Consider the following 24,529-nt stretch of genomic DNA (forward strand, 5'->3'; position numbering starts at 1 on the left):
ACGCTGTGACGGTGCACTTTGGGCGCTGTTTGATTCGACTTCCAACAGACCGTTAACGTCAGCCACGGTTCGACTTAAAAAGTGAAGCAGAGTAAACAGTTCTTACGTTTGAAACAGACATTTATTTTTAAGTTGCGAGCTTAAAGGCCGACGACCACTTTCGAGATCCTGCGAAGCAGAAGATCCTCCTCATCATGGGGGAGAAGGAAACAGGAAACGGTGGACAGATTAGAAGGGGGAGAGGAGGAAGCGAGGGGAAGGTGGAGAGCGCGAACTGGTCGTCGGTCTCTAAGACGGATATGATATGTGTGCTGAGGTTGCAACATCCTCAAGGGTACGTGCAAAGCTGCATCGTCTCTTCCTGAGGGAATGAGACGGATGTTTTTGAAACACAAGAATTCGATATTTTTTTAATGTTTTATTCACGATGGTTTCGGGTGTTGTTTTTTTAACTATAGGGCGTTTTGTCTGCAGTGTTTCTGCTGTTACGGAATCAGGTGCTGCAAGATCCACGGGACGTGGGCACCGACGTTAACGTGGAGGTCATACTTGAATAATGGAGAGTTTCCGCACAGAGAACCGCCCTTGCTAATGATGCCCACCAGGACGACCCCGTGGGGTCCGAGCTGGACGACTGGGCCTCCAGAATCCCCCTACATGAAGAAGTAAACGGGACACGGGTCTGAGTTCCTGCTGTCATTGGATCCCACTGATAACAGTGACGCAAAGCGTAACAATGTACATTGTGTTTGAATCTATTACAGACGGCTTCGTTAAAAGAAACCCTGTATTTATCAAGCACTGCGGACATTAGGTGAGGGGATGATCGTCCTGAAAAGACTTCTAATTGTTTGAAATACGATAATTAACTTTTTGATTATTGGTTTTAGGGGTCATGTTGCACTGGCAGTATTGACGACATTTACTGTTAGAGGCCAGGCCGGTCAAAAGATTTGAGAGCATGTAACAGTTTCTTCATATATATTATTGTTCTATTCTCACGTTTTTTTAACCCCAATCAAATATTTCGCACATAAAGAATATCGCCAGCATTGCCCACAATGACGCTTGGAAGAGTGACGTAGTCGTTTCGATAATTTCGTCACTATCTCGACAGCGTGTCCTTGGTGGGTGCGCCGACGACATAACTGACGACGTGGCTTATACGTCGTCATTTTAAGCATCACTGTACGCCGGGCTTAATGCGCTCCTTTTGCACTCATTTTTTTGATCAGTTTAAAAGAATGTGACTATCTGTTAAATATTATCTAAAAAAAAACTATTTCATTATCGCTATATTTTAAGTGATTTGGCCTCTACTAGTAATGGGTGTCAATACTTTAAATGCAACATGAAGCTCTAAAATCAATAATTAAAGGCCGGTTCTCACATGCAGCGAAGCGCTGATGTAGCGCTTCTCACGTGTCGTCAGCTACTGATCATCTGCCATGAGCAACAGTTTTGGCGGTGCGTTACAAAGCTCGTGAATGCTCCCGCCAGCATGCGCTGAGCACGATGTCAGCGTTACGCTTGTGGCGCTCCGCTGCATGTGTAAACAGGCCTTAAAGAGTTAATTATCAGATTTTATTTAAATAGTCAACTTACCATGAAAATCATACACTCCTCCATAGCCTCCTATATACTGACAAAGCCTGGCAGATTGTATACGAAAAGCGGCCGCCGAAATGGAAAAGGTAGAGCGGCAGACAATGGACAAGAGGAGAGCCACGTGACTGGCGATTCGCTGCTGCGACACGCCGAAACACACTTCTCCCGAGAGAACAAGTGTGTTTCGGGTCTTCGCCGCTCTCCAAAGTTGTGCGCTGACGTCCAGGTTCCCCGAGAACTGGCTCTTTGATGCTCTGTGCTACCAAATCTTCGCACTCCAAATCTGCGGCCGGGCACTCTATGGCTCCATCGTCGAACTGCCAGGCTTTGTGAGTATAGAGGAGGCTATGGTCATCTAATGTCCGCCGAGCCTGATATATTACATGTTGCAAGCACTATATAAAACAGGTAATACATCATAAATTCGTTTTGATGTTTTTGCAAATAAAGCACCAACCAAACTTGATGGTGAATACAGAAGTAAGTAATATGGCACACACACACAAACACACGCGCACACTCAGAGACATGCACATTTCTCCACCTATGCTTTTTTTTTTTTTTAAACAGCGGAGTTGTTAGGGGCTAGTTTCTCCAGGATCGTGTCCACCGGATTAGAAATGATGACACCGAACTCTGGACAGCGACCGCCATCTATGAGCGACGGCGGCAACCAGACAACTGGTTGCCGCCGTCGCTCATAGATGGCGGCAACCTTTCTGCGGAGGGAGAAGAGCGGGAGCGGAACGAGCGGCGATGTGCGCAGCAGCGCCGATGGTTCCGCAACCGCCGCGAAGCCGCTATCGCCTAAAGTTTCACTGCGTCGAGCGCTTCAGATTCCCTTGCGAAAGAAGAGTAGATCGCTCGCCTGGAAAGCCACCGCCGAGAACAAAGCTACAACTTCACTGCTCTTCCTTCTGCACCAGAGTGGAAAGGCTGAATATTTTTTATGCTTTTTTTTAATTTTTAGAACATTTAGATAACCACTTTTCTTCTTTTTTTATTGAATCGCATAAGTCATAACAACCGAGTCGCTTCAACTACTGTTTTTTCGTAATAACTTAGGACCGCCGCCCGCATATATTTTGTATTACACTAACGCCCATTTGTGCCAAAAATAAACAACTTTGAATTTGAGCTTGGACGTTGACTTTGATGATAAATTATCATTCCCAAAATTTAGCTAGACTAATTTTAAATGTACTTGTGTAAGTTTAGTTTGTTTACATGTAATAAAACTTTAAAGGAGATTTTCCTGTCTGTAACGGACTATGGCCTCAGCATTAGATGCATGACCTTAACAGGTTGGAATAAAAATAAGCGATTAATTAGGTTGCATCGCCTGGAGTAGAAATTCTAACTTGTAACAATATAGCGTATGATGTCTCAGCGGTTCGTATAATCCAGTATTTACCGAAAACGTAGGTTATAGTTCCAAAAGATTATGATTAAGTGAATAATTAAACTTCCTCTGTCTAGGTTACCCAAAATTGATGACGCTTAAACAGACTTGTAAGTAATCCGTTACTATTAACGATATAACTTGTAATTCCTTAGATTTATCAGTTTTGTTGGAAGGGAATAATTATAAATTTTACAAAGTAACTGTAAAGAAATTTTCTTACATACTTAGGTAAGGGAATGACCGTAATCTGTTACATTTCGTTTTCATTTACGGGGAAAAAGCAGGAATATAAAGCAACAAAAAATGTTTCTAAAAAAAGATTTTGCTTTTGTTTTTTGTCAGGGTAAGTTTACCGGAATCCACACTCTCACCTGCGCATAAAAAACGCAAGGACTGGCATTTTTAGATGTGGAAACGTTTTGACGTCATCAAAAACTCTCATTATTTATTTATTTTTTTTTTTTTTTTTCGTGGCTCGGTTGTTTGCAAGTTGTAGCTTGTCAGCTTGCTCGCCCAGCTTGCTCGCCCATGGCGAAGAGGGAATCACACTCTCGGTGCAAACAATACTAAGCAAACTCCCGAAGTAAAAATACTTTGTTCCAAAAAAAAAAAAAAAAAAAAAACAGCCGAAGTGCACGCGAGTTGGCGTAGCGGATCTATGTGCGCCTTTCATTATTGTCCCTTCACTGCTTTGCTTTCGAGGATGCCGGGAGGACACGATACGGTCGTCGAGTGCGCGCTTTCCGAAAGCTCGAGACAATGAACAATGCCGACCACGACAGTTTGCATGATGTCACAAAAAGAAGGCACGCTCCGTTTTCCCCACTGGATAAAGTTCAACTCAGAAATCGACTGGAAGAAATGTGACCTCAAATTAGCTTTCATGGTGCTCGAAAGATATAGAACTCTTATCGTCTTTGGGTATACGAATGTTAATTTGATTTTTTTGCTGCTTTTCACCTAATCCTCTGAGAGATTCAGGTTGCCTACATTCCTGTCACTCTTTTCGTGCGTCAGGTGTGTGCGCTTCTTTGTTATTTTTTTTTTTTTTTTGTTTTTTACGCTATTAAGACACGTCGTCGCTAATATATGGCAAGTTTCAGCGAGGGTGGTACCGCGGTGTCAAAATCGCGCACTCCAGCTCCTGGATGATCGGCTTCTAAACGTTAAGCCTCTTATATAGCTCGTATTTCACGAAATTAGAATTACTGCTGTCCCTGTAAGGGGACGCTGCTGTTGCCTCATCTGGCCTTTAGTTGAAGAACACTGAACTCTAGTACAGACGACCTGTGCTACATGCATTTTGGGACGGCATCAAGAAACGGTGGCACGGCGTACCCGCGCCTACATTTCCGTTTTAATTTACATTATAGTTTTGTTTTTTGAGGAATCTTCTGATTTTTTATTTTCTGCTTCTACATCCAAAAAGCTCCATACTCTTATTCAACGACGTCTCAACCAAGGCACTGCGTGTTTTGAGAACTAATGAAAAATTAATGTAAAAACATATTTTAAATTTTATTTAATTGTTTATATCTGATTACCGTGTCTTGCTATTTGCCTGCACCATGCACCGTTTGGCGATATTTGCCGGCTAAGATAGGTTTATATATTATGTTCACTATCTGTGATTTTATTCGAGGTTTAAGTATCTGTATTACAATTTTTATGGCTTTGCGATTCTAACAGTGTCAAACCCCGGGTTTACCTACAAGCTTTGCGGTTTCACCAGGGCCAGAGAGCTATTCCACTTTTTTAAAGAAGCACGCAATGCAGTTCGTCAGGTATTTGCGAGTGCCTCAATTGAGTCAGTCAATTCACTCTCTCAATAAACCTTTTCCACATACCGACGGCACCAGGCGGTGTCCGCACGAACTAAAATCGAGGAAGTGACCTGCGCTACCAATCGATAATGAGAGCTCCGCTATCAGTGTCTTCGCTCTCTGAGATGCGGCGCGTGCGCAACGGCACGAGAGTCACGCGAGCAGTGCGAAATTACGCACTTGGGACTTTCATACCTTGTGATCAGCTTCATAGGGAGAACCAGGGCGAATTCGTAAAAAGCAAGGTAACAGCGAGTTCAATTCAATTCAATTCAATGTTTTATTCAGACAACATACATCAGACAGTTGTTTTGGGGGCGTCGCAAAAGGCAACTAAATGCCTGACGAGGCGTCGACCCCCTCCCCTCCCCTCCTCTCCCCTCCCCCCCCCCCCCCCCCGCACATCACTCAGCGTGGCACACACGAAGGCAGAATAATGAAAAGTTGCGAACCGTAAACAACCATTTGAAAACCATAAACACAACAGTGTACACAGGATAGCACAGCATAAAATGGTGCCAGTGCGTTTCACACGCACTGGCACCGTTCGAGTTCTCTCCCATACTGCATCACACTCGCGGAGTGTCACATGGAGAACTGGCCTCAAACAAACTTGCCAAATTCACCGAGTGCAGAAGACTGGTGCTGTCGCCATCTTTGCTGTAGAAAGAGTACCGACTTCAGACCGAAACTAGCGCCTTTCTGTTCTACGTGATGGGTGGGAATGCGAGAGTGAATTCGCTGCCAACGTTTATAGTGTAGTTTATATATGCGATGACTTCAAGCAACTTGGCTGTCATAGAGATATTTACAGATGGCGTAAGCTAAACTACGGTATGGCTTAAAACTAGCCTGATTAAAACTCAAACAAAATACGACGGGGCAAGTAAGCTGATGGAGGTAAATGTTAAACATAATGATGTTGCCCAAGCCTCGGGTAAAGTCACTATGTTTAGCTTTCTCGGATGCTTATTGGGCAGTCGCAGGTTTCTCCTCGGCTAGCTTTGTCCACAAATGGTCAATTTTTCACCCGCACACGGATGTTGATAGAGATTTCGCGGGCCACTGGTCCGTTTGTTCTGAGCATTCCTTTACACACCTGTATATTTCAGCGTCTGTACGTCAATGATGCGACTAAAAACTTGCGAATAAAGCACGAGTTGTCAATTGCTTCCTTCATGAAATAGGAGACGCTCACAATTCAAGCTCGCGTTTGATTCCGAAGCCCGAGGGACACGATTTCTATCAGAAAATCTACTTTTTTTCTTTACGGTTCCGCTGTACGAACGACACCTCGTAGCAGACGAACCCTCGTCGTCTGCTTTCGCTCCTCGCCAGAGCGAGGCATGACGGGATTGCATTTTGGCGCACGCTGGATTTTCTCGGTGCAGCGAGTGCATGCACGCGTTTCCGCCGCTGAAACGTACTCGGAGCGCTCAACCACTCGTGGAGTGCCGACCGAAACGGATTCGCTCCACGCTGCGAGTGGGCGCGCGTGCACACGAGTGCCGTGAAATGAACTCGCTATAACCTAGCGAGCAGCGAGCATCGATGGCGACGACGGTGGACGGGTGTGGCAGGTGGCAATCAAAAGCGCATTCACGCAGCCGTTTTTCCCCCATCCCGGTGATAAAGCCGGGCGGCGTTCCCGGCGGGGGAGAGGGCTTTTGGACCTGTTTTGGACCGAAATCGGGCCGCAGGGGTCGAAATGAGCCGAACGATGGTGTCCTACGTCCCCGGCAACGGCGGGAGACGGGGGACGCCGACGCCCGGTTCTGTTGAAGGACGGCCCACCACAAATTAGGAAACTTTTGCTCAATCTGGCGGATTCTCAATAGATGGGTGACCATGGGCGCGGCCGCGGGAGGGGGGATTGACCGAACTCTATTGGAAGATGGCGGTGAAAACGTGATTAACTGGTGATTTCGGTGAAGCACAGGTTGCACAGCTTACGACTACGGCGATTAAAGGTACAGCCGCTATTCTAGGTGCTTTTTCCTTACGGAGTTCTTGACTGGACGCGCGACCAACCCGACTTTAAAGAAGGGCATCCGTGGCGTCCACTCAAACGTCGTGTTTTTCTTTCCCTGCACTCTCTTTTTTCTTTTTTGTGTCGCACAATTATATTAATGCTGCGATTCCGTGTTCTACTCGCTGATCCACAGCCTCCTTCCGAATTTCCTCGATTTCTCGTGCCGACTTCCGGCGCTTGGCATCGGGCGCTCGCGCGTGCGCGGAACTCTTCTCTGAAAAAGGTTCATTTTCTCAAATAAGCGCGGCGGACGACATCTTCACTTAGAACCGAGGCAAGACGTCCGACGAGACTTTGAAGGGCCAGCAGTTGCTCAGGGTCACAAAAGTGTGGCTGGTGGCAACAATAAACGCTTCCATAACCATAGCCTCCTCTATACGGAGAAAGCCTGGCACATCGACGACGGAGCCATAGAGCGCGCGGCCGCAGGAAAAAGGAGAGGAGGAGCGCGCCGAACGGTGACCAATATGGTAGCGCAGAGCAGAAAGGGCAGACCTAGACAGCGAGCGCTTGGGTCATGAGCGGCCGCTCCCCGAACCACGCTTGTTTTTGTGTTTTCGTCACCGTCGTTTTCGTACTCCGGGAGAAACGGGCGCGGCGATTCGAAAGGGCGCAGGGAGAAACAGGAAAGGGTGGACACGTTGAGTTTCTCCTCTCCACGATAGCGACAAGAAAAGAGAGAGAGAAAAAAAAAGATTGTTTCTGCGTTTGGCCGCTCGCTCTTTTGTGGCGCTAGCAGTCAAGGATCTCTCCGCTCCCGTTTCTCCGCCCCTCCTTTCCCATTTACGGCGGCCGTCTTTCCACGCGACGCGCCAGGCTTTCTCCGTATAGAGGAGGCTATGCCATAACACTCTTGTGCTTTGTGTCTTACACTAAGACAGTAAGACAGAAAGGAACGCCGCGAAAGTAACGGATTACTTTTTATGGTAACGGTCACTTACTTTTATAGAAGGGTAATTGCAACTGCGAATTGTTAAAATTTAGGCTCGTGTAAATGTAAATTACTTGCGTTTTTTTTTTTTTTTGTAATTTGTAGAAGTATGCGCCTAAGCTTATGTTGATGCAATGGAAAGCAAAATTGTGTTTTGCAGTTATTTTTGTTAAGGAATTATCGAGGCTTGTAATTCCCCATAGGTTCCAGAGCGCAATGTGCTATGCTGTACGCGTGTCCTTGGGTAGTCGATGCCAAGTCAAAATTGATAGAGGGCGCATTGAATGCGATTTCTATGGCGCATGGTTACATTTAAGCGGGTGCATTTTCGGTGTTTTCTCAAATCACGTCCCTTCGGGCCGAGTTGAGGAACGACGAAGCTACGATATCATTTACATCCCTGATTATGTCGTTCTACGTACTCCAATATTCGTTTCCGGCCGCACGTCTTTGTCGGTTGGATATAGACAGAACATAAAATCAAACTCTGTTTCAGCAAAACAACCCCCAGTCGCAGCGTTTTTTTTTTTAAATTATTTTCGTTATTTTACAAGATAGCGGCATACTGTCTGGCAGTTTAGATAAACGTAGATATGTTCTAATGTTACTTGCATTTTCTTTCGGGTTTGATAAAATTGATATACATTGAGTTTGAAACAATCACCGACGCTTAGGATATACGGTCTAATAAAACAGGTTTCGACAATTGTTTTTCTATATTCGCCAACGTTTTTTGTTTTTTTTTCGTCTGACTACACACGCACCTAATGCCAGTCAATTCTTAATGTGCAGACAACATGGTTGGCAGTTCTGTGCCACTAGGGTGCCCGCACGTCTGTGAAGCAGTAGCGAAAAAACCCTACAAGAAAGCGGCTGAACAATCTTCAAGTGCTATATGTCTTTTTACAGCACATGGCGTTATTTATATATGACTAACATAAAACAACAGTAAACTTGGTACTTATTCGCACACCCCGTCTTCACTAAAGACCGATTCACGCTTCGCAGTTTGCATAGCTTCTCACTTTACTGAGTAGAGGCATAACATGTTTCACTTGACTTAACTAATGTTATTTAAAAATCCTTAATTTTTCACGTATATTAACATCAATATATGCATGTACTCACAGGACATACTCCCGTCTCATCTACCTCGGTGCATATGATGTTGGGAGGGTACCCACACCGATCGCTTGGAACCACGGTAAGTATCGTTGTTTGCAGACTTTTCACGGGTCCCGGTTCTAAAAAAGAGCATAAATATTGAAAAAAGCTCTTTGCATTGAAATTCAATAAACTGAAAACTGCGGTGATATCCAAAGTTTCATTTAGGAAGCCATGACATCAATCTCTCGGATTCAACAGACAATACCGATCACGTTCATATCTGAACATATAATTGTTTGACTTCAAAAACAATTCAGTATAAAAGCACATAATGGTTCTGGTGTTACGGCGTGCGTAGCGGTGTTGATGATGTTGTCCTCCCATAAACCTCTGCATCGAGTTTTATAGTTCTACTGACTCGCATATGATATATTGCTCTAACCAAGTGCTTTACTAGATAATACATCTACTCTGCAAAACTCGAAGGGTCTTGGCGTTGACAGCTTTTATGTAGTTGGAACGGCTGGAGGCGCGCAGCCTCCGAGTACTCCAATTCGAATTATGAGGGGTGGCTGCCGCCATCTATCGTCGTAGCAAAGAAACCCATTGAGACAGCGGGGACGGCCTTTCTGCTCTTTTCTTGAGTCAAATGGTGCGTCAGCAGCAGCCTGCTCTCTCGATTCAACGCAAAAATACGACAGCGAGTCAGTGTACAGCGCGATGTTCATCGTTCGTCAGACTAGGCGTTTCCTCTCCGCTATGAAAGATTTGGCACTCTAGGCGCGTTGCCTAGTGCAAATGAGTGGAGTACAATGTGTTCTCTTAACAAATAGCAAAGTAATTCCTCATAACTCATGTTCAGTATCTCTCTTTCTTTTCCTCTCTCTCTCCTTCCTTCTCTTTATTTTCCCTCTCTTTGAACTGGCTCCCTCTCCAACACATCTCCAGCCGTAGTTTCGGTTTCATTTATAGCCACTTCTGCGCCGACTGTCTGTTATTTTTACGTCTCAACTTACTGCTAGCCGCGCATGCTAAAAGCGCGAGCTACGGCTGCACGAGCGCTCGTGCAGCGAGTGCTCTGGTCGAGGCAGTCAAGGCTGCTCGCTCGCGCTTGCACAGCCTTCGCAGTTAGTCCATGCTGAAGTGAGACGAAGTGTAGACGCTCGTTGACGCGTGACACCGCGCCTTCCTCTGCGTCACAGACCTACACACCAATTTACCTTCTTCACTAAATTTGGCGGGGAATTGAATAGGCGTATAGGTCTGTGACGTCACATAATGCAACGAGCGCGGTTGCGCCGACGGCGACGCCGACATTGCGAAACACGGCAACGAGTGCCTAAGAGCACCGCTCTAGAACAATTTTCGCCTTACACGTTCTTTAAGATTATTCAATTTTACAGCCCAGATCCGATAAAAATTAATCATTAGATATCTGAATAAAGGCAGCCTAAGAGCCTTACCATTGGTATTGTAAGAGCACTGAAAAAGCCGGGTCTGAGTTAGCGCTTAAATGAAACATACTTCCTCTATATCTGTCGCTCAATAGCACCATATTATTTCCTCACAAATTGTTTGCTCGTCCTTTGCACGGTCTGTTTCTAAGGTTACAAAGCCCATCGAGCAATTAACTTTTGTATTATATTGCGCTCACTGTTGATTTATTGCGTAAATACCTCGTCGACTTTGTTTCGCCATCAAGAAAGACCTGCGTTCACCTTTCCAAATCGTACAGGTTTGGGACACCGTAGAATTGTTTCTCGAACTCTGAAAGTCTGCCCATCTGCAACGAGTGAAGCGGGTATCTCGAAAGTCGACACCCACCTGCGTGTGTGTTTCCAAACCCAGACACGGCGACGGTCCCACGAACTTCCACTTCTTGGACTGGAATTTTCACTGGATACACTTCTTTCGTGAACTGAAACTCTGGGTCTACCTTTAGGATCGCGAGGTCGTAGTTTGTGTCCACTGAGCCTATTACGTAAAACTCGTGACGCTGAATGTGACTGACCTGCATAATGGGGATTTGTATTAGCTTTTATTGTTTTATATTGTTTTGGTTCTTTTAATTCTTTGTAACAACAATAGCACGCCACCCTTATAATCATATATACATCAACAAAAAAAGGCGTCCTTAAAATTGCCCAATCGAATACTAGAGCGCATTTTCAAAGAACTCCTCTCACGTGTCTAATTAGAACATGAGCTCCTCTACGTAAATATTAGACTTAGAAGTTAAAAGTCTAAAACGAAAACACTGTATACAAACGTCACTTATTCTCTGTATTTTAGATGGCCTTGAACGTTTGAGATTGGTATACCGGTACCACGAGCCGATCTATTGATATTCTTGATTGAACGGCCCGTGAATGACGTTTTTTAACATTTTATTTTAGTATGTACAAAACAATAACGTGCATTTTAAATGCATTTTAAATTTTTGACAAAAACTATCACGCTCTTTGTCTTCTAACTTCCAATGTACAGCATTGTTCACATTAAATCACTTTTGTCTCGTCAAAAAATTAACAATTTCTCGAACTCTTTTTTCTATCTTTCTCTTTGCCTCTCTATAGTTAAGTATACATTGGCATACGACCGTATTACTGCCTGATATTAGATTTAACGAAAAAAGGAAGTCAAGAGCCTCAGACCTGTTATTTTGATACACATTTGCCTTCGAACACGACATCGGTGACTCGTCGCTGGTAAGTACTTTGGCAAGTAAGCATCAATACAAAAAAAAAAAAAAAAAAACACTTAACGACGCTGGTTGTTCTTATGTTGAAAATGACCGTACCGTGTGTTTCTTTGGACAGAGTAAACCTGCTATCACTTCAATGGGTCCCGCCAAGTAACTGTAAAAAAAAAATAAGTTACGTCATTAAATCCGCCTCAGGCCTGCCTGAATAGTTACTATGTTCACTGACGACTCAGAAAACCCCAAGCCATCTAGCGTTGAGGTCTCCCCGCTATCCTTTCAATCAAAGCCAATCAGAGCTCGGCGTAGTTCTGACGTCACTGCAACACCCCCCCCCCCCTCCCCCTTTCCCGAGCAAGGATCAGACGAATCTGCTTTCCGCATTGCTTTTCAGCACTCACGCTGTCAGCAGATAAAGGAGTGCACCCGCTTCGCCTTTGAACCTGCGTGGCCATTGGAGCATGATAGCGATCGTCCTAGTAAGCGCAGGGTGTGGCCTATCATTATCACGCGACTTGTTTGGTGATTAGTTTTTTTACGAGTTTTGATTGGCTGATACTGCATTATCAGGCAAGAAGCTCGGCACTCGCCCATCGTTCGTTTCAGTGACTCTATAGTGGAACTGATAGAATGCTATTATTAGTATTCTGAGCGCATTGTGGTGCGGTACACACTCGGGAACTTTTGAGACTATGATGAGCTTTTCTGCATCGTGAAACGACCTGATAATATTAAAAAATTATCGGCATGTAACGCCCTTCATCACCAACTCTGGACATTTGGGAGTGCACTCTAGGGACTGTGGGTGTTCGGCTCGTTTGAGTGACTGCACTGTGCTGGGAAGGAGCCCCAATCAGCTAATCAGGGAGATTATCGAGGCAGCAAGCATCGAAGGACACAGTGACAAGTGTGTCAGCAGGCCTTCTTTATCTCTCTCACTAAGGGAGCTGGAGTATTTAACCAAAAGTTCTCCTAGGCACCAGCAGTGAGGATTCCTTATTTTCCTTTACTTTTTAATTTGTAATACTTATTTCTAAATAATTCCAAAATTTGATTGGGTGCTAATTTTTGTAATTTGCCTTTGAGGTCGTCATCTCTTTCCTAGGGCATAAAAAAAGAGGAGGTGGGTCTTTTTGTATAGAAGAAGAAGGACAATACAAATGCAAGAGTTGTGAGTCAACGCCGAGTGAGTGTACATTTTTTGGTGTGTCTGAGTTTGCGAGCGCTTCTCTAGTTGTGCGCTGTTACGTTATTCCACATGACGTCACTCTCCTTGTTAACTATACCCGTTTGTGAAGAGTGGTCGTTTCCTGAGATGAAAAGTTAGCGCCGGTTAACGTGTTCCTCCGAAAAACACGACGGGAAAGAGGAAGTTTCAGTAACTGCAGTAACTACCTCGAAAGCTTCTCTCCCGATATGGAGCTCGAAGCATGCTACGCCTCAGTTACCTTCTCGCCGCATCGGTGCTCGAATCTATTCTTCACTCTGTTCCGCACAGCCGTCGTGGCTGTGCGAAACAGAGTGACGAATAGATTCGAGCATTATCTGGACCCCGTTATCCTGCCAGGCTTCAGTGACGTGGGGCGAGACTCGGCGTCGGTCAGTTAAGATTTTTTTGTTATTTCGTGTGTGTGTTTCTTCGGCCCGCTGAACTTTTTGTTTTTCGGGTGCGGTTCCGATGAACGTTTTTTCGGAATGCTTTCTTACCGTATTTACTCGAGTAATAGCCCCACTGTTTATGAGAACATACGAACTAAAAACACACTTTCTCCAGTTGCTTTTTGAGTAGACAACTATCATATCTGCATTGGAACAAAAAATTTAAAAAATGGGTTTCTGAGAAAATCGATTTCAAAATTGCTACTTTTTGGTTTTAGCAGATGATTAACGTAAACGTACCGCAAATGACATTTTATATAGCTGAATTAATTTATAATATATATGAAGAGCGTGTTTTGGGCTCTCCATAGACATAACATATGTCGATATAACCCAAGTAGATCGCCAGTATTTAATTGTCAAAACTCATCAACAATTAACCGAGAAAGCGTTTTTGACATTTTATAGAAAAAAAGAAAAGCGCCTAAAATTATCTCATGGCACTAGAGCCTTTTAACTTTGCTCACAGAGTGCTTGAAAAAAGTTAATATAATGTGAACTAAAAATCCACGGCGGGAGATCGAGCGAGACATCCGACCCACGAATGATGTGTAAAACACCGCTTTCCGCCGTGGCCTCTTTTAAAAATCGTAAGTCGAGAACAAAGAAATCCGACCAACTTGCGGTTTCTGGCGATTGCGTTTTTAGAGACAACGCCATAACATATATTTTTTCAGCAACATTAAAAATTCGAGCCTTTTTGCTTGCGCGATTTGATATGTAATAGGCATAAAGATGTGACCTTACTAGTCAAAGCAATGAGCCGCCGTGAGGACATGATTCTTCGTAATTATGGCTCCCCCACAGCCAACCGTCGATATCCTCACCTGAAATAAACCTACTCGTTAACGAGCCATGCAGTTGCAATTCAGACGCATCACAACAGCGTTCTCCACGCTGATTAACTGCGTATTCTCCCAAATTCAAGTCGTTGACAAAATATCTTAAGAAAAACTTCGCACGGGTGAAGCATGTCGTAATCAAATTAAACAAACCTTTATTTAAGTTTCCTGGGGGGGGGGGGGGGGGGGGGGGGGGTTCTTCGCGTAAATATTTATCAACCGCACTAACTTAAATATATGATTCTCTCACGTCAAGGGAGCGAAATCGAGAAAACAAAAGGCACGCTAATCGAGAAGGAACTGTAGAAGCGTACAAATCTAATCAAGTTGGCAATCCATCAAAAAAAAAAAGATGGACCAATAGAAGATACAGTTGATTGTCGATCTGTATGTTCTACTGGGCCTTCGTTTTTTTTTTCGTTCTGTTATGTTTTGTAATTGAGGAAAAATTAATTTATCGTAATTATTTTGAAATATCGTGCAAGAAAACAAGCTTTGTACGCGGCAATTGGCGTAACTCAAAAATTAATTACTTCAACCAGCCGCCTTGCCCTAACAAAAAGAAGTGAGTAGATCAGATAACGACCTTATCTTAATGCAATGGTTCATTCATAAAAATAAAAAAAAAAAGTTTCACATGTCATTTTTATGTCATTTAGATCTATTTTTTTTTCTTTTTTGCCGATTACAAAATATTGACTCGGTTAGTTTCCCTCGTAAAACAAAATGGGTGATAGGCCTGGTGGCCAACGCCACCCAGTTTGTTATGCATCAGCTCCATACCAAGACCCTTTTCAAAAGTCCACCCAGCAACATTGCAGATCGCCATTTGTTTAGGCCAAAAGAGTGCAATTGGATCCGAGTCCTCGCCGAACAGTGACGCAACTTTCCTGTCCAACATATGCTCAGAGTACCGGCACAAACAATGGCGAACTCGGTTGATTGGAGCAGCGGCTACAAGATGCAGCTCACTTTTGAAAAGGGCCAATGCCGAGCCCAAGTTCGCCTGCTTCTTGAGCAGGTGCGGTGGCGTCAGCACGCCAAGCTGGGATTGGCTCCGATTGGAAGGATAGTGGGTAGACCTCAAGGCCGCTAGCTTTGAGGTCTATCCAGACTTGTACACGTTACTGAAAAATACTAAGGAATTACAATTACAATTACTCAAGGCTAAATTGTAATTTATTACAATTACAATTACCCTCCCATAAAAGTAACTGACCATTACTCCAAAAAGTAATCCGTTACTTTCGTGGCGTTACTTTTAACATTATTTTAGGAAATACTCAAGTAGGAAATAAAGGCAAGAGGGTCATTCAAGTTCTTATTGTTGCAACCTGTTCCATTTAATGAGCTTGAGTATTTTGAGCAACACTGGCTCTCGAAAGTCTCGTCAGACATTTTGCGTTATTTCTTACTCAATATGTCGGCTGTTACGCTGAACACCATTTGAACTGAGGCGCTGGATGGGAGTGCCACATTGTTCCTCACGAATGCTTCATGCTCTGCATTGAGCTTTTTCACCGAAGCAATGGAAGTACCATTTACCTCGAATGTAAAGCAAATCTTCGTAGTTGCAGCCGTTGCTTGCTATTCGAGAGACTTACTAGATCGTTCCGATACCTCCGATACCCGCGATAACGGTACCCGATAACGATATGATGCATGCGCAAAGACGGCGGCGAAGTATCGGATGTCGTTGTCGGAGCCATCAGACCGATATACTAAACTTCTCCATTGTCGAAATTGCGAAGCTGCGGAAGTCATTATACATTTTTCCAAGAGTAGAATAAGAATTGATTTATGTCCATCTTACTATACCGACATTTTTTGACAGACATTTCAAAACATAGTTCTAACAGTAAGGTGATAATTAAATAATAAATAAGGTTTGGCTCGATATTCTTGTTCCTTTGGGTCTGAACAGTTCGAGCCTCGGTTGAGACGTTGGTGAATAAAAAAAAAGTTTTCAGTATACAAATATAAGTAATAAAAGAAAAATAAGGACACTCATATCAACAATTAATTAGAACTTCGGTTAAAACAAGGAAATGTAAACGCACGTTTGCCGTGTGTTCCTTTCTTGGTGCCGTTCAAAAACGCACGGCGCACGAACCGACTGCAGTTTTCTCCAGTGTTCTCCAGATAGACGTCCGCTGATGCCGCGGGCAGCGAAGGGCAAAGTACTAAGTAAGCCGCGCTATGGCCCCACTCACGAGTTTCACTCTCTCCCCAAGCCCAGAATATCAAGTCTACGTCAGCCACCATCATGTTTTATTTGTGAAAATATCTGCTTGAGATAAGGTGCGTCCTGCTGGGGAAAAACAGGAAGAAGAAAGGAAGACTATTACCATTTTCCAAGTGCTCGCAAAAAGCTGACTCACAAAAAGAGTGACTGAGATGCAGACAACCTGGCTAGAATTCACAAATAAAGTGGTCCAACCATAGAAGTTGGACTACACAAAAGTAGGTAGCTTTTAAAACAGGGTCTAATAATGTGAAAGATGCAGAAAACAAAATCCTGTTTTCTAAGAGAAGATGATAAGTGTGCAGCAACGAACGAGGGTGCTTGTGGCAATAACACCTTCACATATTATCACATCTTTTTTAGTGGATTTTAGGGTAGACCGAGCGTTGTCTCGTGTTGTGACATTATGAAAATGGTCGTAGTCACTATAACCGAGAAGGACATTGTTAATTATTTTCTGTGGACTTACTGCCTCGAGGTTCACGAAGAGGCACACAATCACTTGGTGTCCTTCTCTCCCCGCCTTCGATCGCAAAGAAAAAACAAAGGGACTAAAAAAAGCGGATATAACTTGCCCTTCCCCCATTTTTTCTTTGTAGAAATGTTTTTCTTTTAACATTGTTGCTAAGGTCTAAAAAAAAAACAAAAAAAACAGGGGCTTGGTGTTGCAAAAACAGGCTTTGCGGAACTGAAGAGTGCCAAGCCTCCCTTTGGGCGCTGGTCAATTCGTGTGACAGTGTCACTGCGCTGGACTCTACCAAAAAGAAAAAAAAACTAATTTAGAAAGGGGGGAAGGGGGGGGGGCGGTTCTGAAAAAAAAAGTAACGGATTACAAGAAATCCGTTTGGTAAAAAATGTAAGGGAATTACTTTAAACTTACTCTAGAAAATATGTAATTATTCCGTTACTAAATTACTCATAAAAGTAAGGGATTACAAGTAATTTCGTTACTTGTAACGGATTACGTACAAGTCTGGGTCTATCCCTCCTTCAGAGCCAATCAGAGCTCGGCGTTCTGACGTCAGTGCAGCCTCTGGGCGAGAAGCAGACGAACTTGGGCTCGGCATTGCGTTGCGCTGTCAATGGCGTGTGCATTGCGAAAACTCAGGCATCCTCCTTTTCCTTCAATGGCATTTTCGCGTGACATATTAACCTAAACTGTTAGGCATGAGGACAGTGCACGAGCGATTTCTCATAAACTTGTCGCTCTGAAATACCGAGTGCTTTATATCAAACGATACCGCTCGGAGGATTCGCTGGAACCGCTCGGCACAACGAACGGACGATAATTTTATATTTTTTCTTCCGCTGATCACGTATGACATTCGGGACCCTTCAGGGTGATGTTTTGCAACCGACCGTGAAACAGTTGATGACACACAACATCTGCTGCGAATCGCGGTTTTGTCCAAAGTAAATGGTGATAGAAGATTTCTCTTCTAATGGTGCATCTCTTCAACACAGTTTAATGATTTCGTATACAACTGTCGACCTCTTGGCTTCCTTAAAAATCCGAGACGTGACGCTGAGAACATAGCATAAATGTAACTAAACTATTTCGATGTTCAAAAAGATCGTGAACTTTTTCCACTCTTGAATTCGCACGCGTTGGGGGCTCAAAAATACCTAAATTGTGCCACCATGTAATTTTAGCTCTTTGTTTTTATTAAAGTGTATTATTTTAGCTGACTCGAAAACCAGTGATAATGGCATCGAATTTGCCAAACATACCATCCACGGGAACTCTCCCGGCTGGGCATCCCGGCCGTTATACACCCTTCCTTCAGGGGGTTGCAATGTACCTTAAAAAAATAAAAGCCATTTACCGTGATACATGCGGATAGCATTTAAATTTTTCAAGCAAAACGACTCTCTCCCTGCATCTTTTAGGGCAAATGCAGTGTTTACTGTGCGCACATGCAGTGAGTGTTGCCAATGAGCCGTATTCTGCGTAATAATGAACTAGGAAATCAAGGAAATCAAAGTTTACCATTGGCTGATCTGGGGCATCTCGATGCCGGGAGGAAAATTATAAAAACTTGCATACACACCGAAACGTGAGCTCTCAACACTCGAATAATTACGACCGCGAATAAGGAAATAGAGATGTTGGTTTCTACCAACACCTTCTTAATGGCGAGTCCTTATCGCTGGAGTTTCTACATGTCCAACCGAATTTGAGCACGAATGAACAGATTGAACACGAGTGTGGCGTTTGGCGCAGCGAGCAGACACCAGAGTGCGTCGTCTGCTCGCTGACCCCTATCCCAAGATGGCGCCGCAAGTCACATTCATCACTAATTCGTTCGACTGCGAGCACGTCCGCCGTTGACTTTGGTAAGTTCGTTTCGTCCCATTTTTTATACAAAAAAAAAACGCAAAAAGAACTACGCCTTTCAATTTCACAAGAAAATTGACTACCTTAATGCACATTTGTTAAAAGTTTGAAATTTACATGTGCGGGAGCCGCTTTTTCCTTTATGTTTTACGGCATTAGGTCCGCTGTAGTCATCCTAGATTTATGTTTAACCTCAGATTTTTAAGACGACCTGACATAATAGCAAAAATCAAACAACGTAGTTTATAAAAATATATATATTCGCAAGCTTACTCTAAAACATTGAGCTGTAACTTTTTTTTTTTTTTACACGAGCTTTATCGCACACTTAATTAAGCGATTAGAAGGTTGGACATTTTAATCTCATGACAGCGTTTAAGGAAGCTCGAATTGCGTGTAAGCCTTCGCATGTTACTCTAAAAAGCAGAAATATGCGAATGCTGCCTTGAATGAAATTTGGCAGCGTCATCCGTAATTTCAACAATGAAAAGAGAGCCGGCATGGGGTTTCCGGGCACTGAGAAGGCCATTGAATGACGGAGAGCTATCCGATTACAGCTATGAAAGTAGAAAGAAAGTTTCGTTTCCTGAATTCAATGAAATTAAATTGATTTTAAAAGCAAGTGGACTATGCGACTGTGGTGTTCTGTTCCTCGGTGACATTCTAATCTGGGCAGTGTAGCACTTTCCCTCTCTAGTAAATGGTAACTGTACTGACAACTTACTTGGCTGCGCGTCGTTCTCTTGTGCTGCCCGTATTTCCGGGGTTGAGGCAGTTTGGCCAAGCCTAGCAGCTAAAAGAGAAATAGTTAACATGTTTCCCGTCTACGATAGTTTGCTTTCGTCCCGCGAACCTTGATAGCAATATCGCTTTTTGGAGGGCGAAGCCTAAGCTAGGCTGTCGGAACGAGCCGGAACTCGAACCAAAAACCGAATAAAAACGATTCATTTTAACCGAACCGGAAACATATCAAAGCCAAAATGGAAGTTTTTTTTTTTTTTTTTTTTTTTTACTGGAACTAATAAATTTTCTTTTTGTTTAAACGGCCACGGTTTAAAGTAGAGTAATGAACCAATTTGAACGAGCTTGCGCCTTGTGGAACTAGCATACCAAACCGATATTTCACATGCATGACTGAACGGGAAAGCCAAACCAGAGGCAAATACAGAATTACTGAACTCGAACCCCAACCGAACCTAAATTATAAGCAGTTCGGCATCACGTACAAAATGTAAAAAACAAAAAAAAAAAAAAAACACATTACAAGTTTTTTTTATGCTTTTTTTTTTACAGGAAAAAAATTAATTTTGCATCGCTGAACGCTCATTTTTTGCACAAATATAACGCTAGCGGTCAAAAAAGATGTCAAAGTTTCAGCAATAACTGTTATCTTATTAAAAAGTTAAAATTTTTGTTTTTTACTGGGAAAATGGCGGTTGAAATAACTCTCAAATACGTGGACCTCTATGGCGCCAGTTATTGAGAATCAACGGGAACGGATCTGATTTTCCCATATTAATTTTCAGAAAATCACCTCAAACTGTTTAATACGGTAACGCTTAGTGTTGAAACACTACCATCTGGTTAATATCGCTGGCGCTACATTTTGGCGGAGACCGAGCGTTCGTCGATACATGGTTTATTCTTGCGATGAAATCATTACTGTAGTTTTAGACGCACCCTGTTTATATCTGCACAGTAATCGGAAAAAAATAGGGCAAAGTCTTTGATCAAAGTATAAGCTCCGAGATGCCAACCTATACTTAAGGCTGTTTGATACGTTCAGGTATACGTTTGGCGAGGTGAACGTAGATTTGCAACTTACTTTTCATTAATATGCTTATGACATACAACTTAGCAACAAAAACTTGCGCCATCATGTCGAACCTTGGCAGGAAGGAACAATGATATGACTTCGCGCTCCACCATACTTATATATATATATATTCCGAAAATGTAGTTTTATCCAGGCAGTTTTATTTCGCATCAGCAACTAATAAAGTAGCACGCAGGAAACGAAGTAGATAAGTCTTGCATGTCTCCAGCTTGGGGTGCAAGTCGATATCCATATTTTAAGCCTACTGCCTTTGCCTCCGTACTGCAAAGCGTTATTTTTTTTTTTTTTTTTTTTTTTACAAAAACATTCTGAACTTTGTCGGAAAATAGTCATTCGGTGAGTCATCTTTTTTTTTTTTTTTCTCAAGCCATTTTTTGCAGCGTTTTTCGCTTGCGTATGTCTGGCGCTCGTCCAGTATGTTGACTGTTCTGTTATTTATATCCCGATTTTTATAAGCGTGCGCTGCAAGCGCACAACATAAAAAAAATAATACAAAGGTAATACGAATGCTGCGCTGGTATCGATGGTAATGGGCATGCATCTTTTTTCCGGTGTAGTAAAAGACAAACAAGTAGGAAGACGTACGAGTGTTAGTGTTTTTAAGATCAATTATTCGCGTCGCATCTTCCCATCGAACGGTCAACTCTCGAGACTTCCTTTCGTGAAGCCTTTTTCGAACGCCTTTTCCAAGATCTTTTGCTGGGGAAACCATTTGCGCTTGTCACATATCGAGACATTTTCACGCTAATCTTTCCTTAATGCCTTAATATTTTGCACTGAGGTTCTATGCTCTCCGCGCTAGAAGCGCGCCACCAATAGGTACAATGAGCACCGATCGTCACTTACCCTTTCCTGCAGCCGCTGCAATATTTGATTATTCTGGATATAATTTAATGGATAATTCGAAGGTTTGACTTTTTTAACACTACACTATTGGTGGAGTACTTATAGTGATGATATTCATGTGTTATATGTGATCTTTGTTTTCTCTGTTATCCCACAAGTAATGTATTTGAATAGGTAAGAGCCGTTTATTTTGCAATGTTTTCTCTCTAGTTAAGTTAACCGTCTCCGTTGATTAAACATTTATGAAAGAAATAGAAATATAGCCATTTTAGGTATACGACTCTCCAAATTATACTTCCTATAAGTTAGGCTTTTAATAAAGGCAACTTGCAACACAAATTGCATTTTATGGAGAACAAAAGCCGGCAATGCTAACGCTTATCCCTATAAAGTTTAAGGGTTGAGTGAACTCAGGATGCCTGGTTTCTGCAGCGCGAGCTTGCGCACCACTCACTCCGAGCTGCGGTGTGCTAACACACTCGGCCACCGATTTCTTAATAACGAGTTTGCATTTGATTGAAAAGCCATGAAATGAATACGTGCCTGCATTACAAGCTGCATTCTGACTTCCTTCTTGGGACGTTTACTCCTAAGACACCCCTTTTTCTGAGCTGAAATCACATTTGAAAGCTGTGAAATAGGGATATCGAGCTAATCCTGCTAAGTCCGTTAGTCTGCTTACAACTGTCTTAGAGATCACAAATGATAACCTATCAATCAATAAAAAATATTACTAGTAATATAATTATTATAATCTTTTTTTAGCAATACACTTCAACCGAGGCTTCAGTGCAGCTTAGAGGAAGGGGTCTTGAGAAAAGTTGATATAACTTTCAGGAAAGAAAAAGAAAAAAAAAAAGGGAGGGCGTGCGAGAATAGAAAGCAACCCAAAGGTGCAAAGCGCGAAGTGATCCTCGACCCTTTAAAACATCTACCACCTGCCTGTCTCCATTCCTGTTTCAACAAACAAAAATCTGTGTTGCTTCGTTCTTATATTAAGAACACAGGCTATTAATCAAACAGATAAATGTGACCAGCCAGCACGCTTTAAAGAAACTGCTTACGGATGCTTTCTTCTGCGTATGTTTTACCTAACAACACCTGCTTCCGGCTCGTCGCTCCACATGATGTAATAGACAAGAATATGTACTGCACTGTCCTCACGAGAAAAAAAAAATAGATTCAATAAACTGAACACAGAATTGTGATGAGCATCTTTTGAAGTGACTGCTTACGGATGTTTTCTTCTTTGCGTCTCTACTTTTTGGCTGCAGTAGTATTTACTATCTTTATTGTCCGATATACAGTATTCCTTTACCTATAGAGGGGCCTGCAATCATATTTAAGCGTCTGCCTTTTTTGCGGTTTCCACGTCTCTTGGGTTCGGGCAAGCCAGCGGGCACGGAGAGAGTAGCTAAATATCAGTGCGTCATATTTTAACCGGACGACGCGGAAACCTTTTTTACCTACGGGCGACCCGCAGTGCCGAAAGCGCGCAACATGTGAAGTCTTTGGTCCTGGGCTTACTACTGGTCAGAGCCACTAAAAGCTTCTTTTTAGTCAAAATACAAAATATAAGTGGCGCGAACCGCTTCAATTATTTATGAAAGTGGTTTTTGTTCAGTATTTTAGGTTAGAAAAAAAAATACAAGATTCGAAGTACGGAAACAAGAAATTAGCCATCGACATACCCGCCACCAAGCGGTGGAGAAGGCGGCGCATGCAAGAAAGGGGTAGTGGGGTCAGGCACCGACAAGCGGCGAGCGTAGAAAGGTTCCAGTGTACGCCGCAGCGCTCCGGTCGTATGGACTGGAGGATCCGACCGGTTCCGAGCGTTCCGAGGGCCTTCGGCGAGCAAGTTTGGCTTGCGGTTTGGCCGTTTGGCGGTATGGCAGCGCGAAGTGGCTTCCGTTCTGTACTGATCTTGACCCCGTGTTTGCTGTCATTTGTGGCCAATGAAGTGTCATGCCGAATTAGGGTTTAATCGCGCACCAAATGCATTGCGAGCAACCATGGCCGCCCGCTTCATCCGGCCTATCGAGCACATGTTTTGGTGGCGCCCTCTCGAGCTGTCCGCACGGAGGGCTGCAGCCGTGAGCGCTCGCTGAGCTCACTACCCACCCTCTAGTTCACGGCCACTGCAAGGACGTCATGAAGGAGTTTCTTTTTTTTTTTTTCCTTGTTTTTGTGATTTTAATTTGCCTATAACTTTTAAAATAAAGCGAAATGTGAGAGAATTTTCATTAAGTAACTACGTTCAGTGCGCTTAGGTTCGGTGCAAATTAAAAGCCAGGAAAGAAGTCCTTGCAGGGCCCTTTTGATATACATATACCAACGGTACAATCCTGTGGCTTACGATGGACACAAAAATCACGTGTGGAGGTCTTACGCACCACAAAATACAACAAAAAAATGTTAGTTACAACGCCAAGTCATACTATAAAATATATGAAACGTCTTCCCACTTCATGAGCTGTATGCGATCGAACAACCGCCCAATATCTGATTGCGAAACAATAGAAGAAATGGTACGGACGTCCTCGTCAAGGGAACATGATATTTCGTGCGTGTCATTCCTTGAGGATTGAACCCCAGCACAACTGATGTATTGCGTGGATTTTCTACATAATAACTTGCCGATTAAAAATTGTTTTTACTTTTATTATTTTAAACCGTGACCGACACCGGCATCTGTGACCGCATTTGTCCAACGGTGACTGCACACAGGAAAGAGTAAGACCTTCCCGCGTACCGGGCTCTAGTGGCAAGGTGTGGATGGCCAAAATGTATACGTTCCATTCATTCCAAATGCCTGTCACTTACCTTTGCCATCGCACTGATATAGCCTGGGGTGTGTGCGAACGCGACGCAAAAGGGAAGACATTATTTTAAGGACACGTATACTCTAAGGCGGTGTGTCGGTGACCTTTTTATGTCTATTCATTATGTTTTTTTTTTGTTTTTTTTTTTTGCTAATTGACTCACCAGCTCGCCTGCGCTTTCACTATTTTGGTTTTCAGCTATGAGATCTTAAACACAAAGTGTTACATAATGTGATGGAAATGTTGGGGGAAGTCTTCAAGACCTCGTTTTAACCCATTTCTAGATACCTTTGTAAATGTCTGATTAACGGATTCCAGGGTTGACTGACGCTG

The 24,529-nt window shown here is 43.2% G+C and overlaps 1 protein-coding gene across 1 annotated transcript; it reads right to left on the reverse strand.

Annotated features, from left to right (window-relative positions):
• Window positions 1-398: 398 nt before the first annotated feature.
• LOC115309907 (hypodermin-A) lies at window positions 399-20,609 on the reverse strand. Its single transcript, XM_040213560.3, has 8 exons — window positions 20,517-20,609; window positions 19,416-19,484; window positions 18,085-18,155; window positions 14,014-14,093; window positions 11,707-11,764; window positions 10,731-10,917; window positions 8,928-9,043; window positions 399-653 (listed from the first exon to the last, which is right to left on the reverse strand). The coding sequence occupies exons 1-8, from the start codon at window positions 20,569-20,571 to the stop codon at window positions 486-488; spliced, it is 804 nt and encodes a 267-aa protein (XP_040069494.3). The 5' UTR covers window positions 20,572-20,609; the 3' UTR covers window positions 399-485.
• Between the last annotated feature and the right edge of the window lie 3,920 nt (window positions 20,610-24,529).

Source organism: Ixodes scapularis, unplaced genomic scaffold, assembly GCF_016920785.2.
Source record: "Ixodes scapularis isolate PalLabHiFi unplaced genomic scaffold, ASM1692078v2 PGA_scaffold0__279_contigs__length_252992795, whole genome shotgun sequence".
Lineage (NCBI taxonomy): Eukaryota > Metazoa > Arthropoda > Arachnida > Ixodida > Ixodidae > Ixodes > Ixodes scapularis.

Excerpts from the sequence above, each read along its gene's own strand:
- LOC115309907 (XM_040213560.3), bottom strand. The coding sequence starts at position 20,571 with ATGATGGCGCAAGTTTTTGTTGCTAAGTTGTATGTCATAAGCATATTA. Across the intron at positions 14,094-18,084 it reads CGGGAGAGTTCCCGTGGATG|GTGAGGATATCGACGGTTGG; the intron begins GTATGTTTGGCA and ends GGTTTATTTCAG. Across the intron at positions 11,765-14,013 it reads GCGGCTCATTGCTTTGACTA|TTACTTGGCGGGACCCATTG; the intron begins GTAAGGTCACAT and ends TTTTTTTTACAG.